Source organism: Scylla paramamosain, chromosome 28, assembly GCF_035594125.1.
Source record: "Scylla paramamosain isolate STU-SP2022 chromosome 28, ASM3559412v1, whole genome shotgun sequence".
NCBI classification, from domain to species: Eukaryota; Metazoa; Arthropoda; class Malacostraca; order Decapoda; family Portunidae; genus Scylla; species Scylla paramamosain.
Window position 1 is genome coordinate 20,497,251 of NC_087178.1, and position 19,516 is coordinate 20,516,766.

General features: G+C 43.8%; 2 protein-coding genes and 2 long non-coding RNA genes across 14 annotated transcripts in view; 2 read left to right on the plus strand and 2 right to left on the minus strand.

Moving 5' to 3' along the window:
- LOC135115075 (uncharacterized) overlaps positions 1-1,359 on the minus strand; it is a 4,934-nt gene extending 3,575 nt beyond the window's left edge. For all 3 annotated transcript variants that reach the window (XR_010275813.1, XR_010275815.1, XR_010275814.1), the window contains exons 1-3: positions 879-1,359; positions 445-577; positions 1-69 (exon numbers count right to left, since the gene is read on the minus strand). The exon at positions 1-69 is cut by the window's left edge and continues 115 nt beyond it. This is a non-coding gene — a long non-coding RNA (uncharacterized LOC135115075). The remainder of the gene's footprint in view (positions 70-444; positions 578-878) is intronic.
- Positions 1-19,516, plus strand: part of LOC135115070 (uncharacterized) — a 42,077-nt gene that overhangs the window by 7,927 nt on the left and 14,634 nt on the right. The window lies entirely within an intron of this gene.
- LOC135115069 (uncharacterized) lies at positions 1,648-8,890 on the plus strand. The gene is made up of 5 exons (XM_064031550.1): positions 1,648-1,772; positions 3,288-3,937; positions 4,211-4,317; positions 7,717-7,852; positions 8,303-8,890. Exons 1-3 carry the CDS (start codon positions 1,760-1,762, stop codon positions 4,250-4,252), a joined length of 705 nt encoding a protein of 234 aa, XP_063887620.1. The 5' UTR covers positions 1,648-1,759; the 3' UTR covers positions 4,253-4,317; positions 7,717-7,852; positions 8,303-8,890.
- On the minus strand, positions 8,847-18,850 carry LOC135115073 (uncharacterized). Of its 9 annotated transcripts, none has more exons than XR_010275811.1 (5): positions 18,595-18,850; positions 15,050-16,256; positions 13,768-14,019; positions 12,479-12,576; positions 8,847-10,650 (listed from the first exon to the last, which is right to left on the minus strand). It is a non-coding gene; the product is annotated as an uncharacterized LOC135115073 (long non-coding RNA). The 9 variants fall into 9 exon arrangements; XR_010275806.1 differs by having other exon boundaries at positions 9,440-10,005; positions 10,098-10,650; positions 12,479-14,019; XR_010275805.1 differs by having other exon boundaries at positions 9,440-10,005; positions 10,052-10,650; positions 12,479-14,019.

Sequence of the window (19,516 nt, forward strand, 5' to 3'; positions counted from 1 at the left end):
TCCATGCCAAACACAGCACCCAACATTATTACAATGCCCCCCGCGTGTACTCGGCTGAAGGAGCGGACCCTGTGGTAGTAGTAGTGGTAGTAGTGGTGGTGGGTCTAGTGTTTGTGTGCCTGTGTGTCTTGTAGTGGTAGTTGTAGTTGTGGTAGTAGTGACAGTAGTAGTAGTAGTAGTAGTAGTAGTAGTAGTAGTAGTAGTAGTAGTAGTAGTAGTAGTAGTGGTAGTAGTAGTAGTAATAGTAAAATAATAATAGTAAAATAATAATAATAACAATAATAATAATAATAATAATAATAATAATAATAATAATAATAATAATAATAATAATAATAATAATGAGAGAGAGAGAGAGAGAGAGAGAGAGAGAGAGAGAGAGAGAGAGAGAGAGAGAGAGAGAGAGAGAGAGACAACCACCACAACAACAACAACAGCACTAACCTGTCCACCAGCTGATCCAACATCTCTTCTTTGCTGGGGAAGGAGGAGGAAGAAGAGGGAGGGAGGGGGACGATCAGGGCTGCCACACCACAAGTAGGCAGAATGGTGCTGTTCTGGGGGTCACCTGGCTCACCTGCGGGTGGGAGTTAATATTAAGCTTTTCTCTCTTCCTAATGCAAGAAATAAGCTTTTTCCTTATCCTATTATTAAATTTAAGCTTCCTTTCTTCTGGTGATCTAAAATTCACAAAACAGCTTAATAAATGCTAGGATAATTTTAAAATAACTTAAGCTTTTTTTTCCAGGTCTTATTACTGTATTTAAGCTTTCTCCCTCCTTCCACAAACCTAAAATACTCAAAACAACATTATAACAATCTAAAAACACCTAAAAGCACTTAAAACTGCCTTGAAACACTAAAACACGGATTCTCACCTCATATCTTGAAGCCTTGGTCCAAATACTCAGTGAAGGATGGTCTGACCAGAGAAGCATTCAGTATTAGAGGAATTTTCTGCATTTCGTTCACCTCCAGGCCTCACTCCTTCAGGCATCCCCAAGGCTCCTTCACCCCCTTCCGTGTGGTATCCTAACCCCTCCATCCTGTAATATTGGGAGAAACGTTAGGCGTTGTAGGATGTCCCGTCTTATCTCGCGATCCAGTTCGAAGGACATTCTTTCAGTCTCAGGTCAGGGTTCGTAGTGAACGGACGTGTTTAGTGAGCAGTGAGCTGACACTAATATAGCTGGCTAGTATAGACATGGCGCCTTGTGTTGCTGAGTCGTCTGGTTGTGTTAGTTCTGTTCTCGAGGCCTTCGTTGCGAAGGTGTCAGAGGTGGAGGCTGAGTTCCATCGAAGGATCTTGGAGGTGCAGGCTGAGTTTCATGAGAGGATCTCAGACCAGCAGGCTGAGTTCTGTGAGAGGATCTCAGCACCTGTGGGAGGGTCATGCCCCACCTAGTAAGGCGATAGAGGAGCAGTGGTCGGTTGTGTGCAAGGGCGCCAAGAGGCTGAAGGCCTCATTGCTTACCTCACTTCACCTCACTTGACTGCTTCCAGTACTAGCACGATTTTTGCCATGCACTAGATGGTAGATAAGTGGAATCGGGTGCTATAAAAGATAAGGTAAATTCATGATAAGGATGATAGGTGAGAATAGGAAGGTATGAGATGTTTCTTGAAGGGATTGGGACGTGTAGGTGTGATGGCTTTGTTGCAGGTTCCCTTGTTTTTTTTTTTTTTTTATGTTATTGTATAGTAATAGCTTATTTCACTATATGTCATAGCTGCCCTGTGGAAGGAGGTTGCTGCTGCAATGAAGAGTACAGGTAAGACTACAGTTTTATTCACTATGAACTATACACTAGGCTATGAACTTTACATTACTAGATCATTCGGTGTTGCCACTCAAGAGCTCCAGCTGGGGAAACAAAGTATTCTTTCAAGGTATCACGAACTGCCATGGCTTCTCTTGTAGGCCTCGTGCTTGTTGCTGTCAGGTTTGAGTTTAGAAAGTTGTATTGTGTTGTATCACTAACATCATCACTTGGAGGAGAGTAGTTGAAATTGTTTTCATGTTGAATGAAATTATGAAGTACACAAATACTTTTCACCAGTGATTCAGATACTTCAACACTAGTCATCATCAATGTATGAAGTACACCAAATTTCTGAGCTAGCATTCCAAAGGCACACTCTACTGTTCTTCTAGCCCTACTGATCCGATAGTTATATACTCTTTTGGAGTAGTCCAAGTCCTTTCTAGGATATGGTCTCATCAGATTAGGCTTGAGAGGAAAAGCTGCATCTCCCACAAGAAAGCATGGTATTTTTGTTGCAGTATTTGGTATTTCACGTGACTGTGGAATACCTAAACATCCAGAAATAAATGCCTTCCCCATATTTGATTCAGTGAAAACTGAGCTGTCACTGTTTCGTCCATATGATCCTACATCAATTAGAGTGAAGCAACAGTTGGCATCAGCAATGGCTAGGAGAACAATAGAGTGGTATTCTTTATAATTATAGAAAAGTGACCCTCCTCCAGCAGGACATTTCAGCCGACAGTGTTTGCCATCAATACTCCCAATACAACAAGGAATATTACATTTGTCGAAAAATGTTCTGGCTATTTCTTCCCACTGGTGTTCATTAGGTACTGGCAAATATTGTGGTTGTAGTGTTTCCCATATGGCATTGCTGGTTTCCTTGATAATCTCGTGTACTGTGCTCCTTCCAACACGAAACTGGTAACTAAGGGAACCAAAAGATTCTCCAGTAACCACATGTCTGGAAAGAAATACAATAACAAGCGTTAATAAAATTTTTATTTTACAGTAAATAGCCGTTCAGTAGTGAAATTCATTATCATTAAAAGTAATTGTGATCCTGTAGCTTACTAAAATTCTTCGTAATATATATATATATATATATATATATATATATATATATATATATATATATATATATATATATATATATATATATATATATATATATATATATATATATATATATATATATATATATATATATATATATATATATATATATACACAATGAATTTCAATTATTAAAGGTTATGTTTGTTGCTAGGCTCATACATCATTATATCAGATTCCGTATTATTGTAGTCATAGATATTTTCTATGTTGTAGTATATATATATATATATATATATATATATATATATATATATATATATATATATATATATATATATATATATATATATATATATATATATATATATATATATATGTATATATAATTTCAAATCTATAACATCTCATGACGACTACTTAATTAAGATACTTATAAATTCTCTCTTAACTATTTTACAGAAACCGAATGTAAGGACAAATGGCGCCACCTGAGAAGCAACTTCATGAGGGAAAGGAGAAATATTAGTGCCAAAACATCTGGATCAGGTAATACCGAAACAAGGAAGTGGGTGTACTATGATGCCATGCAATTTCTGATCCCTCATGAGACGCCACGACCAACATCTTCAAACGTCCCTACACCTCCTGATGAAGACACCTGTCATGAAGCGGAAGATGCACCTCAAGACTCTTCACCTTCTGTTGTCATCGAAACACCAGACAATGTATCTCCTCAAGAAGCAGCAAGTAATACCGAAACCTGTGAGGACCGCAGTACTGCCAAGCCTATTCTTCCCATGTCAAAGAAGACCAGTGTCACCAAGAAACGCAGCAGGGATACTGCAGATGAGATAGATGTGCGTTTTCTAGAAGAATTAAAGCTACTGAGAGAACAATCGTCTACACAAAATGTTACTGATCCAGATCACCAGTTCCTATTAAGCTTACTGCCTATGATGAAAAAACTGTCGCCAAGTGACAACATGGACATCAAAATTGAAATATATGAAACCTTTCGTAGAAAGATGTTTAAACCCGCCCCCACTGTCCAGTATGGCTACTGGACTGATCAGAATCAGTCATATACTCCCTCACCATGTACATCCAATGTAAGTGATAGTTACTCAGAGTATACTAACATCTGAGAAATAGCTTAGAATTTCATGTTTCATGTGACACTTAATTTTCCGGTTCCAATTCTTCTAACCTGATTGGACCAAGTTCTCCAATGCGTTTCTCCTGTTAATAAAATAGCAAACACATTAATCTGTCACTAGAACCATAAAAAAAAAAAAAAAACATCTTTAAAAACCAGTACAACCTTCATTAGAGTCATTAGTATTAGAGACACACCTAACTGTTTCAAAATATGGTTCGTTAAGTCTTTCAGCGTGTCATGCCCACTCAGTTCACTTCACCAGTAGCAGCGGCGGTGAGAGGTCAAGGTGCAGGTCTTGTGGCTTGACGCAGCTCTTGAAGGAATTAAATGGTAAGTTTTGCAATGATTATGTTAAATTAATACTCACTGGGTGGAATTAATGCGTAACTCGTAAGATTCTGAATAATTAGCTTGAATAGGTGAGGATTATGTTAGGTGTGATTGGGGTAGGTCTGCCCATACGTGGTGATTAGGCTAGCCATGTTATTAGTGATTAGGTGAGCTGATTAGGTTAGCCTAGTGAGGTTGGTTACGTGTGATTAGGCCAGATGGTGATTATAACACTGCTCAGGTGACGTAGTTAAGCTTATCAGGTGAGAATTAAATATGCTGAACAGATGTTAAGCTATTTGTATGTCCAGGGGGAAATAATAAATAACCTAACCTAACCTAACCTAACCTAACCTAACCTAACTGATACTGGCCAAGATTAAGCTGCGTGAGTGATTAGACTGCAGGCAGCGTAAATAAGCTTGTTAGATAGGAAGCTGCATGTTTGTCCAGGTGATCTGACGTGTGACTAACTTATTGAGGTGAGAATTAAGGGAGAAGTCGAGATTATTTATTTATGAATACGCAAGACTGTGATAGATTGGTATGTCTGTGGCCGCTGCCTTGTGTTCCCTCGACTTGTTCGCTGTGGTAAGTGGTAATTGGCTTAAGTACCATTGCTCATTACTTTCATTCATTCATTATCTTTTTATGTACGTTTATATTTGTTGCACACACACACACACACACACACACACACACACACACACACACACACACACCTACCTTTAAGGGGAGGGCATACCTTAAAAATAACACTTTTCGACTAAGATTAAAATTAAGTTATTAAATATCATAGTCTCCCTTAATATATCTTACGTTTTCTATGAGCACCACAAGTTGATGCCATTCTTCCTCATATTTTTAAATCGCCTTTATTTACCATTATTAAAGGGCTTTAAATGCCCCGCGCGCCACGTGCTCGGTCACCTGACTCACAAACTTTATTAAGTAGTAAGGCACACACACCAACACTTAGGAGGATCACACAAATACGCCCATTTCCACGCCCACACTCTCACACGTCCGCGCCCTCGCCCTCATGCCCTCGCCCTCACAGGTCCGCGTCCACGCCGTCAAACGCCCACGTCCACGTACTCACAAGCCTGCGCCCACACACTCACGCCCGCGCCCACATACTCACACGTCCGCGCCCACACACTCACGCCCGCGTCCATGCCCTCAAACGCCTGCGTCCACGCACGCACTCACGCCCGCCTCCACGCACTCACGCCTGTGTCCACGCACGCACTCACGCCCGCGTCCACGCACGCATTCACGCCCGCGTCCGCGCACGCACTCACGCCCGCCTCCACGCACTCACACGCCCGCGGCCACGCACTCACGCCCGCGTCCACGCACGCACTCACGCCCGCCTCCACGCACTCACGCCCGCCTCTACGCACCCACGCCCGCCTCCACGCACTCGCGCCCGCGTCCACACACGCACTCACGCCCACCTCCACGCACTCACGCCCGTCTCCACGCACTCACGCCTGCGTCCACGCACGCACTCACGCCCGCGTCCACGCACGCACTCACGCCCACCTCCACGCACGCACTCACGCCCGTCTCCACGCACTCACGCCTGCGTCCACGCACGCACTCACGCCCGCGTCCACGCACGCACTCACGCCCACCTCCACGCACTCACGCCCGTCTCCACGCACTCACGCCTGCGTCCACGCACGCACTCACGCCCGCGTCCACGCACGCACTCACGCCCACCTCCACGCACGCACTCACGCCCGTCTCCACGCACTCACGCCTGCGTCCACGCACGCACTCACGCCCGCGTCCACGCACGCACTCACGCCCACCTCCACGCACGCACTCACGCCCGCCTCCACGCACTCACGCCTGCGTCCACGCACGCACTCACGCCCGCGTCCACGCACGCACTCACGCCCACCTCCACGCACGCACTCACGCCCGTCTCCACGCACTCACGCCTGCGTCCACGCACGCACTCACGCCCGCGTCCACGCACGCACTCACGCCCACCTCCACGCACGCACTCACGCCCGCCTCCACGCACTCACGCCTGCGTCCACGCACGCACTCACGCCCGCGTCCACGCACGCACTCACGCCCATCTCCACGCACGCACTCACGCCCGTCTCCACGCACTCACGCCTGCGTCCACGCACGCACTCACGCCCGCGTCCACGCACGCACTCACGCCCACCTCCACGCACGCACTCACGCCCGCCTCCACGCACTCACGCCTGCGTCCACGCACGCACTCACGCCCGCGTCCACGCACGCACTCACGCCCACCTCCACGCACGCACTCACGCCCGTCTCCACGCACTCACGCCTGCGTCCACGCACGCACTCACGCCCGCGTCCACGCACGCACTCACGCCCACCTCCACGCACGCACTCACGCCCGCCTCCACGCACTCACGCCTGCGTCCACGCACGCACTCACGCCCACCTCCACGCACGCACTCACGCCCGCCTCCACGCACGCACTCACGCCCGCCTCCACGCACGCACTCACGCCCGCCTCCATGCACTCACACGCCTGCCTCCATGCACTCACACGCCCGCCTCCATGCACTCACACGCCCGCCTCCATGCACTCACACGCCCGCGTCCACGCCCTCAAACGCCCGCGCCCACACACACACAAGCCCGCTCCCACACATACACTTACGCCCGCGCCCACACATACACTTACGCCCGCGCCCACACACTCACGCCCGCTCCCACACACTCACACGCACATAAACACGAATTCATTCAACCATTAGAATGTTCATGCACTCAAAAATCTGGTGACGACACACTCAAAAATCTGGAGACACTCAAAAAGACACAACTCACACACACACACACACACACACACACACACACACACACACACACACACACACACACACACACACACACACATTAACCTTCTAAATTTACATTAAACTTGTCTATTAATGCTTTGTTGTATTAAACCAGATTTTTCTTTTATTTTTTTTATCAATTCAGCTCGAAGTTGGATTTCTAATACTTATTTTCCTAATTTGTTATTCATGTGATATATATATATATATATATTTTTTCTTGTACTGATTTATTTCCTCGTATATTTTTCTATAGAGGGTTTCAAAAACGTATCTCTGGAACCATAAACTGACTTTGAATAGCAATAATAAACTTCGAAGGTGTGAGCAGAAAGTTTTAAATTATTATTCTTTTCAAATTGTAAGTTATTCATAAGTTTATCCTCGAGATTATATTTTCACTTCTCCAGGATCAAGCTGATTCTTTCCTCGCCTCTCCTGTCTTTCCTACTCACAATGTCGCTACCCTTCTGCAATATTAAATTTGATTACAACTATAGATTTCGTGTGCTTTACATTTATAGGGGTGACTTAACAAAGGCTCTCTCTCCAACAGGCTCCTCCTTGGCCAATCAGCACCGAGGCAGAGTTGATTGATATACAGGTGTGAATTCAGCTGCCTCCTCGCTGTTCCCGTTGCCAGGATACCATGTGATCGAGGCAGTGTTGGGGAAGGTGAAATTATCCATCAGGTTCGTCTTTTAAACTTCTAATATGTATATAATGTCGTGCTATTGAAATTTATGATGCCATGCGAATTTCAATCATCCTTCAAATATAATTGGGAAGTATTTATTTAAGGCACATTTTTCAGTTTCCTGTCTGTCATACTGCTATGCTTTTCAAATTTCCTTTCTTGAATGTGACTGAATTTTTGACGCAATTCACACAAAATATCGACACATTTCTTGCATAGTGCATTGTACTTTTCAAACTTGCTCGGTTTTTTCGTATCATGTTTGTCCAGTCATAGTCTTTTAGGCAACCAATCCCCAAACATCTCATACTAAGAATCTCGGCACCTTTTCCACGCCTCATTCTTTTCAAAGGTTGTATTGTAATGAATCAATTATCAAACATTAAGAATCTCAGCACATACAAGCTTCATGTGTCTAGGAGCTAATGGTCTATTTTTCTTGCAGGTGTGACGTGTGCTGCTTCACTCCATCCCATGAACAGTTGCCCACAGCAATCTCTACCACATCAGGCCTGACATACTTCATTGTGATCAGGGAGTCGAGTTTCATCAGGAAGAGAGGCTGTGTCACTACCTGTAAGCCTGACGAGGTGTTAGTTAAGTCAAGGAGCGTCATCAGGAAGAGGGGCCGAGTCTTGCTACCTGTAAGCCTGACAAGAGGAGTCAAGGAATTTTTCATTGCAATCAAGGAAGAGTCAAGTTGTAAGAAGATTGTAAGGCAAGAATTTTAAGCAGGAATAATTGTCAAGCAGTTAACAGCAGGAAGAATGCAGCGAGAAAAGGGTACAAGAGTTTTCAAGTAAGAAGATTGTAAGGCAAGAATTTTGAGCAGGAAGGATATTGTTAAGCAGTTTAGCAGCAGGAAGAGTCCCTTCAAGCTGTTGGTGTGAGTGACAAGCATCCTTCAGGACCTTGCAAAGGCTGAAGTCCTCAACACTAGTCTCACTCAAGTTGACACAGGAGCTCTCTGACACAAGGAAAACAAATCATTTATCCTATTATGTATTTATTAAACTTTTGTGATTAAACAATAATGATATATTATCTTGTATATACTTAGGGAATGATTAAACAATAATGATTTATTAAACAATATCTATATTATCTTGTACATACTTAGGGAATTATACTAACAAGTTGCAAATAAACAAGCTTTCTGGTGTAACAGTTCATGCCTCCTCACAAACTTTGGCAATGTGATTTAAACAAATATATTTAATCATCTTGTTCATACTTGTGGAATTGTGGAATTATATACAAATCTTTTTACAAATTGCAAATAAGCTGCTTTCTGATGTAACCAGTTCATAGCCCTGATAAAAAAAAAAAAAATGGAAGCAAAAAATACTAGTAACAATTGATCCTCTGGTCCAAAAAAAAAAAGCCAGGATTGGCCCATTTTTGGCTGGATTGGCCCATTTTTGGCGAAGTTTAAGGTAAAACTTGCACACAGAAGCCCTGTCCGAGCGACTCCGGTGTCGCTCGGACAGGGCTTGTGTGTGCAAGTTTCACTTTAAACTTGGCCAAAAATGGGCCAATCCTGGCTTTTTTTTTGACCAGAGGATGATCTATATTGTATCTATTGTTTTGGGTCCTATTTATTTTTTTATTTATTTACTTGGGGATGCATGAATTGTTTACCACCAATATATAAATTTAGTTTACCCAAGCACATTCTGTAATTTTATCAAACTATATAATTCACATGAGAATGATACTCACAATTTTATTTATTGCCAAAGACACAAAGCAAAGCACCCTAGACTACTACACTGGAGACAGCTGGAAGATCTGGCTTGCAAGATTTACACTGAAGCAGGCAACACATCAGGCTGCACCACCAGGAAGAGAGGACACCCACCACTGGCTGCAGACACCTTCACATCAGCCCTGCAATGAGGCACCACCAGGCACAGAGGACACCCACCACTGGCTGCAGACACCTTCACATCAGCCCTGCAATGAGGCACCACCACTGGCTGCAGACACCTTCACATCAGCCCTGCAATGAGGCACCACCAGGCACAGAGGACACCCAACACTGGCTGCAGACACCTTCACATCAGCCCTGCAATGAGGCACCACCACTGGCTGCAGACACCTTCACATCAGGCCCTGCAATGAGGCACCACCACTGGCTGCAGACACCTTCACATCGGCCCTGCAATGAGGCACCACCACTGGCTGCAGACACCTTCACATCAGCCCTGCAATGAGGCACCACCACTGGCTGCAGACACCTTCACATCAGGCCCTGCAATGAGGCACCACCACTGGCTGCAGACACCTTCACATCAGGCCCTGCAATGAGGCACCACCACTGGCTGCAGACACCTTCACATCAGGCCCTGCAATGAGGCACCACCACTGGCTGCAGACACCTTCACATCAGGCCCTGCAATGAGGCACCACCACTGGCTGCAGACACCTTCACATCAGGCCCTGCAATGAGGCACCACCACTGGCTGCAGACACCTTCACATCAGCCCTGCAATGAGGCACCACCACTGGCTGCAGACACCTTCACATCAGGCCCTGCAATGAGGCACCACCACTGGCTGCAGACACCTTCACATCAGGCCCTGCAATGAGGCACCACCACTGGCTGCAGACACCTTCACATCAGGCCCTGCAATGAGGCACCACCACTGGCTGCAGACACCTTCACATCAGGCCCTGCAATGAGGCACCACCACTGGCTGCAGACACCTTCACATCAGCCCTGCAATGAGGCACCACCAGGCAGGCACAGAGGACACCAAACACTGGCTGCAGACACCTTCACATCAGGCCCTGCAATGAGACACCACCATCACCACCAGCCTTGATTGCACAGACAGAAGACAAAACCTCTGCAAAAAATACATAAATAATGCAACTTGGGCAAACTAGTTATGAAGAATGAGATTATTTCTGCATCACACACACACTAATTCCTCACTCATGCAAACTCTTATTCCCACAAACTTTTCACTCCCTCCCCTGGCCTAACAGGTGCCTCAGACAGTCCTTTAACACCCCACAACAATTTCACATCTATTTCTCTCCTATATCCATGAATTCCCCAAAATTAGTCTCACTTTCACATGCACATTGCAATAACAGAACTCTCCTCTTATTTCACAGTGATCATTGAAAATCATTCCTTCTCTCTCTCCATTAATACTTCACAACACACCTCACTGACAAGACTCACTCGCACCTGTCAGGACTTGCACTTAACAGGAGCTAACATCTGCTTATCCAGCCATCTGTTGCTTCTCTTGCAGTCTTGTACCACTATTTTCAATGTTACTGCTCTTGTAATCGTGGTTAAGTGCATGCCTCCCCTCCTCCAACTCCTTCAGAAAACGTTAATCTTATTCCTCTTATCCATACACAAACACACATACACACCCAACAATGCTATATACAGTTGAAATTCCCCTATCCAAAATTCCTGGGACCAAAATTGCTGCAGATTTCAAATTTTCCCAGTTTTTTTCTAAATATTTCTATATGAATTTATAAAATGGGACAGCTTGGGGTTGGCATCAAGCTTTACATATACTTTCAATGTGGCTTTACAATGGCCACAAAGAATATTAAAGTGCATGACAGCACACCCACAGAACAAAGGCTTCACTGCTCAAAAAAATAGCAAATTATCACCCATGGCAACTCTCGTGCCCTGAAGATGCCAAGTTCAGCCCTTTAATCACAGAGAGACTGCCAGACACAGTAGAGGGGAAGGTCTCTCCTGTACTTCCCTGCCTGTGTCCCCCTTACTGCTACACTCTCATTTCACAGCTCACATTTAATTCTTGCATTATAACGGGTGCTGTCAAGCTTAACAAAGGGAAGAGTGCTGTGATAGGCCTTGTTTGAGAGGGCTTTGTAGTTGTGAGACTGGACGGGAGACAGCAAGATCAACGACAGCCATGACACAGATGGCCAGGGATGCACTGACACAAGGTACAGCTGTCACTCCGAAGAGAAAGAAAGGCTCTTGGTGAAAAAGGAAGGCAGATACAAGAATATTAAGCTGATGGGATGTATATATTGTGAAAACTGATTAGCTGCACCCTCTTTTAGTCAGAAGAGGCTTGTGAGTTGCAGGGTAGCAGAGAGACAGCTGTTCCAATCACTGAGCACCCTTTGCCAACTGTGTGACAGCTGCTTCCAATCTTCCCAGCTTCCTTCCAGTCTGACAGTTACTGATCCCTTCTTGAACAACCACAATCACAACACTTATGAGAAGAATTAAGTTGAAGCAAGGGGGAAGCAAGCAGATTAAGTTGTAGCAAGGGGGGAAACAAGCAGATTAAGTTGTAGCAAAGGGGAAACAAGGAAATTAAGTTGTAGCAAGGGGGGAAACAAGGAAATTAAGTTGTAGCAAGGGGGGGAAGAAGCAGATTAAGCTGTAACAAGGGGGAAACAAGCAAATTAAGTTGTAGCAAGGGGGGGAACAAGCAGATTAAGCTGTAACAAAGGGGAAACAAGCAGGGCAGTGTGTGAAAGACATCTCCCACTAAGCTTGACTTATTGTCAGTGTCAAGGATTAAAAAATTGAGCATAGCATCTTGAGAGCACACAAGTCAGAGATATGGGACCTCAACAGTACAAATAACACAATATTCACCTGACTGTTGGTTCCTGAGACTCCAGTGAGGTGTGCTTGTTGCTCCTCATTAACGGAAGTCTCCCAAGGTCTCTTCCGCTTGCTATCCACAGTACCACCTGAGGGAAACACACACACACAATCAACACTGCAGCATTACACAGCATGGGAGGCACGACAGGGTACACTGATATGCACATTCTAGAAAGGAAAAGAACTAAAGGAGTAGACTGTGCCATTTCTACACAGTAAATGTTGGTCTGGCAGTCAGGCAAGATGTGAGTAGTAGTAGTAGTAGTAGTAGTAGTAGTAGTAGTAGTAGTAGTAGTAGTAGTAGTAGTAGTAGTAGTAGTAGTAGTAGTAGTAGTAGTTTTAATCCCTCAAACAACAGTCCTATTGCTTTAATTTCCTGCCTATCTAAAGTTTTTGAATCTATCCTCAACAGGAAGATTGTTAAACATCTATCACTTCACAACCTTCTATCTGATCACCAGTATGGATTCCGTCAAGGCCGCTCTACTGGTGATCTTCTGGCTTTCCTTACTGAGTCTTGGTCATCCTCTTTTAGAGATTTTGGTGAAACTTTTGCTGTTGCCTTGGACATATCAAAAGCCTTTGATAGAGTCTGGCACAAAGCTTTGATTTCCAAACTACCCTCCTACAGTTTCTATCCTTCTCTCTGTAACTTCATCTCAAGTTTCCTTTCTGACCATTCTATTGCTGCTGTGGTAGACGGTCACTGTTCTTCTGCTAAATCTATTAACAGTGGTGTTCCTCAGGGTTCTGTCCTGTCACCCACTCTCTTATTATTCATTAATGATCTTCTAACCCATACTTCTTGTCCTATCCACTCCTACGCTGATGACATCACCCTGCACTTTTCCATGTCTTTTCATAGACATCCAACCCTTCAGGAAGTAAACAGTTCACACAGGGAAGCCACAGAACGCCTCACTTCTCATCTCTCTAAAATTTCTGATTGGGGCAGAGCAAACTTGGTATTGTTCAGTGCATCAAAAACTCAATTCCTCCATCTATCAACTCAACACAGTCTTCCAAACTATCCCCTCTTCTTCAATGACACTCAACTGTCCCCCTCTTCTACACTGAACATCCTTGGTCTGTCCTTTACTTATGATCTAAACTAGAAACTTCACATTTCATCTCTAGCTAAAACAGCTTCTGTGAAGTTAGGCGTTCTGAGACGTCTCCACCAGTTTTTCTCACCCCCAGCTGATGACTCTGTACAAGGGCCTTATCCGTCCATGTATGGCAATCCATGTATGAAGAGTTATAAGGAAAGAACTTACTTATTAATGGTTACACTTGCAATAACACAATACCATGCCCAACACCTCACAGTCACTTGATCGAAGCCAACACCTCACAGTCACTTGATCGAAGCCAACACCTCACAGTCACTTGATCGAAGCCAACACCTCACAGTCACTTGATTGAAGGCAACACCTCACAGTCACTTTATTGAAGCCAACACCTCACAGTCACTTTATTGAAGCCACTCACTAGCTGACCAACTCATCTCAGCTTCAAGGCAACTCAATCTGGAAATAACAGACAATGGAAACAGGTGGGGCTTTTAATCTTCAAGGGACACGTTAAAAATCCTTTGTCAAACCAACAGTAGTGAATAATTCAGTCCCAGATTGTTAGAGAAATGCAAGTCAAAACAGTGAAGTGTAAACAGCAGGTAATTGTTGGTGTCATTGTGCCTGCCATTCAGTGGAAGGAGAGATAAATAAGTTGTCAATGTCCCTTCTACACAAATAAAAAAAACAGTACATTTATGCACACTGCTGCTAATCAATTTATTCTCCCTCAGCAACACTGCATTATATTCAACACCTGCTCACTAACTACTGTCTGTAAGTGAATCACTGAAACTACACACATCACTATTATCATTCTCTCTCTTTCTCTCTCTCTCTTTCTCTTTCAGAAGTATTTATACAACACAGTAAGTACTAGTAACACCTTGACTTGTTCTGCTTTGATCAATTGTTACGTGATACTGCCTCCACTATTTCAGCTTTTACTGTGTGGGTGAACAGTGGATCTTCCTGAGGCAGTGGTGGAGCAGGTGTTTCACTCTTGACACTGTGGGAGCAAAGATTGTCTTCCTTGCGATATACTACACAGTCAATGTATTGCCTCCACACACAGCAACACTGTTCTTCTGTTCCTCCAAACTTTGAGTTTCCTCACTACAGAATCCTTCAGAATAAGCTCCAAGATTTGCTGAGGTGTTCCCACAAGGATCTTCCTTGGCTTTGTTAGCTTGCAGTCTCTCAAGGGCCTCAGTCAAGATTGTCCTCCAGGCCAGGCCACATGCTGCCTGTCTCCAAGGACACACCTACTCATTTCACTGATATAAGCAACCTTTTCAAAGCCCATCAGAGCATTTTCCATTTCTGACAACAAGCAATATTTAGTGGGCTCCTAAACACACACACACACACACACACACACACACACACACACACACACACACACACACACACACATAAACCTGCAGGAATTTGTCTTACCCTTAGCCAGTACTCATCTTACACATATAAACAGCAGATAGCACACCTAGAGTGGTCACCACTTCCTGTGAGTGGCAGTGCACAGCTGTTTTCAGTATGAGTGGAAGGTCCACTGTCACATAGTCTTGTGACAGGCTGGGCTGGACACTTGCTGAGCAGCTCTGGAACCTTCAGGGAGGTTTACTGCAAACCTGCACACTGAAAGAAAATGCAGTTTGAGTAAATGTACATATTATTAGATAGAGACAAAACTGTAGTGAGTTATCTAAGGAACTTATGACAATGGTACAGAAGAATTACAAAGATATTACATGGTCCAAGCCTTCAATTCAAAGTAAGTGCTTCAGATTTACATAAACAATTCAGACAGCTTCTAAAATCTACATAAACAATTCATGCAGCTTCTAATTCCATCATTGAGCGTCATCAGCCGTTGGTCCTGGGTTGGCTCACAGTCGTCCCCAAGTGACACATCTGGCTCACTCAACCCCACGTGCTTCATCGCTCTGTCTGTCTGTCACTCCTCCACACCTGGCTCACTCAACCCCACATGCTTCATGGCTCTGTCTGTCTGTCACTCCTCCACACCTGGCTCACTCAATCCCACAATGTTCACACTTTTTCAACACAATTCCCACACTTTTTCCACACTTTTTCCACTTTTCTACACAATTTCCATACCTGGCTCACTCAATCCCACAATTTCTACACTTTTTCAACACAATTTCCACACTTTTCCACACCTGGCTCGCTCCATCCCACAATTTTCCACACGTGACTCACTCAATCCCATGTGCTTCATCGCTGTGTCTACCTCACTTCTCCACTTACTTACATAACATTCTAAACCCTCTCCATTTCTGACACTCATACTTCAGTCACTCTCAACAAGCCTTCACTCAACCACTCAAAAGCCCAACTAGTTTCCAAGCCACTCTTTACTACCATCCTAACACACTTCTTCCCCCAACTGCTACTCCTAATATTCCACACAAACATCCTTCTTACTAGTCTCTCATCATCCATTTGCTCTAACTTAGACCCTGCCGAGATACCCTGCACGAACACCCTCCACAGCCACCACCTCTTCCGTCACGCCTTCCTTCACCACCCGACTCTTGCTCCTGCCCTCCGCCTCCTGTCGCTGCCACGTCAGGAGTGCGTCAGCCAGCATCATGTAGCAGGTGGAATGGTGTCGCTGCCGGGCCATGGTGTCTGGGTGGGGCAGGGCGGGAGGCACGGGATCGGGTAGTCTGGAATGATTTGGTTGTTATTGTTGTTGTTGTTGTTGTTGTTTTTGTAGAAAGTATGGTTTAATTACTGTTTCTTAGTAAATATAACAAAATGAAATAGGTTAAAATTAGATAAATTATTAAGAATAGCATCTCTCTCTCTCTCTCTCTCTCTCTCTCTCTCTCTCTCTCTCTCTCTCTCTCTCTCTCTCTCTCTCTCTCCCATAACACACAAAAAATGAGATACAAATACAAAATAAATAAATATGTACACCAAAGAATAAAAAATTAAACAAACAAATAAATAAAACTACCTAAAAATGAATATAAATGTATTTTCTCAAGTATAGATCAACCACTTACCACCTAACTTAACCATTTATTTATTTATTATTACTATTATTATTTTCTTTAATTAAACAAGAACTACAAATAACTATGTATTGTGATTCCCATAACAGTTAACAACCCTGCCCTGCCCTGCACAGCTCCAGCAGCCGGCCACCAGTGACTCTCAAGCACTCAGATGGGGAGGGTGTCATTCGGGGATGCATCACTTCATTAAACTTTTACTTTTTCGCATTAATAGATTGATATGTAATGCAAGATATTCTACAAGCTTAAGTCTATCTGACATGTATTAACCTTGGGAGAAGAGGATAAGTTGATGTCCACATTACCTGGGAGGAGGGAGTGGATATGAGAAGACTGAGGTGCAGTGAGGTGAGGCCAGGTTAGGTTGGGTCAGGTTAGGTTGGGTCAGGTTAGGTTGGGTCAGGTTAGGTTGGGTCAGGTTAGGTTGGGTCAGGTTAGGTTGGGTCAGGTTAGGTTAGGTCAGGTTAGGTTGGATCAGGTTAGGTTGGGTCAGGTGAGGTTGGGTCAGGTTAGGTTGGATCAGGTTAGGTTAGGTCAGGTTAGGTCAGGTTAGGTTGGGTCAGGTGAGGTTGGGTCAGGTTAGGTTGGATCAGGTTAGGTTGGATCAGGTTAGGTTGGGTCAGGTTAGGTTGGGTCAGGTGAACAATCAAGGTGAGCAGGTAATAAAGTAATCAGTAAGGTGAGAAAATATAGAGTGGCTTGTTTTTCAGCTTCTTCAAACAAAAGTTGTGGTGTTCTGCAGTTCAAGTGTGACTGAACATTTTGCTTCGCCAGCCAGCAAGACCCCAACTGAAAATATACCTCCATTTCCCTCAGGTCTAGTACTTTGGCTATAAAACGTTCACAAATGGACGTACAGGTAACATTGTCTGGTGTTGTCGCTTATATAAAGAGCCATGTCATGCCGCGCCCACGACTCCAACACTAAAATAAACCAATAAATAAAATCACACTTTCTACTGATGACCAGACAACTAAGTGGCACAAATTTCTCCTATTACCTGATACCACTCCAGCTCCACCACCACTACTGCTGCTCCACTCCTCCCGTCACTCCAGTAAGTGATGGTGACTACTTACACAATTACAGCTGAAAACTCCCTAATCGCTTCCACCCTGACCGAATGTTGTTGTTCGCACATGGCGGGGCGGCGGCCAGTCTTCACCCAGGGACGGTTAACTTAATTTTTTGAGTTTTTACTAATATTTCTTGTTCTTTGTGATAGTTTTCATAGTTTATTTTAATTATGTTAATTTTCGCACTGTTTTTCTTTCGTTACCTTTGTCACTTCTCCTTACTTATTAATTAATCCTCTAATTTTTTTTCATTATATTGTATTCGAAGACTTACACACACACACACACACACACACACACACTAATTACCTACATTTATCCAGCAAGTACCACGTATCTATGCACAAGTCAACTAAGTACTGTTGCTTGTTGAACCTGAAAACACTGTACATTAGTTTAAATTACAAGCGGCGGTCCCGGTAGAGAAGAGCTGTCAGTCTGCCTCAGTTAAGCCTTCATCACATCAAAACTAGGCAATAGCGATTATATCTGACTAGCGGAAATGAAAGTACGGTTATGTGGCTCCAGTTAGTGACAGGATTGGCTGATGATAAGTGAGAGATGTAGCAATTAATGGCGGATATATGTGGAAAGTGGATATATATGGAAGCCTTCACCAAGATGAATTTTGACAGCTTTTAATTTTCTCTCGTGGTTAATTCAAGGGTGTTTAGTCCTAGAGGTTAGAAACGTTAGCAGAACCGTGGAATATTGAATCAAGTGTGCAAATGTATTCCTAACGAGGAGAAAATGTTAAATATGATCCTTCCACGATCAAAAATAAATAAATAAATAAATAAAAAGTTAGAAAATTTTGGAAAGCAGGACATTAACGTAACATTACCGTCCTATTTCGTTATTGTGCGTGACACGGAGCCATTACAAAGAACAACACTATCAAACTCACCTCCTATTGCACCATGGCGTCTGTGACCAGTCCGCCAGCTGGCCAAGCAGCTGGTGGGTCGCTTGTCAATATTATAAGTGTTTCTGGCCCTCACGAGCACCTGCCGGCAGCCATTAAGCTTCCACTGGCACGTGTCACCGTCTTGAGAGAAAATCGAGGTTAAATAAGGCAGCTGCACACACGCGCCCTTCAAACACCATCTCTCCGTGTATCTAATGTCTACTCACTCTCCCATGCCAGCGTGGACTAGTGGAATACGTACCCTGTACCCACTACCACCTACAAATTACATTTCCCAATTACTCCAGCTTCTCTCATATTACACTGTTCTAATACAAAATAAAACAAGTGAAATATAAAGAAGCATGAACATGTAAAACTAAGTTATAAGCCATTGTAATTGTAATTGTCAAAATGTCCACATCTCTCTCCAATTCAAGCGCCAAATTTGAAATGATCCCGGCGGTGTTTACACTACGATTCTTCATTTATTCTATGACCTTGTGTGAAGTCATTGAAAAGCTTGTGTGACTTGAAGACTCTCGTTATTATCAAATGTTTAATTGTCATGACGAAATCAGGTAAGCTCTTTAAATTATGTATACAGCTTGGGTCTACCACAGATTAACTAACGTACGCTTTGCACCACGCTGTGTTTATCATCACCGCACTTCATTTATCATATACTTTTTTTCTTTTCCTTAATGATTTGTTCTGTATTATATTTTATTATGTATTTATGTACTTATTTATTCGTCTCCATTATCTTCGTTTTTTCCTTATAATTTATGTATTATATTTAATTTGATCTCTCTCTCTCTCTCTCTCTCTCTCTCTCTCTCTCTCTCTCTCTCTCTCTCTCTCTCTCTCTCTCTCTCTCTCTCTCTCTCTCTCAATAGATATCCAACTGCCGGGAAGCACA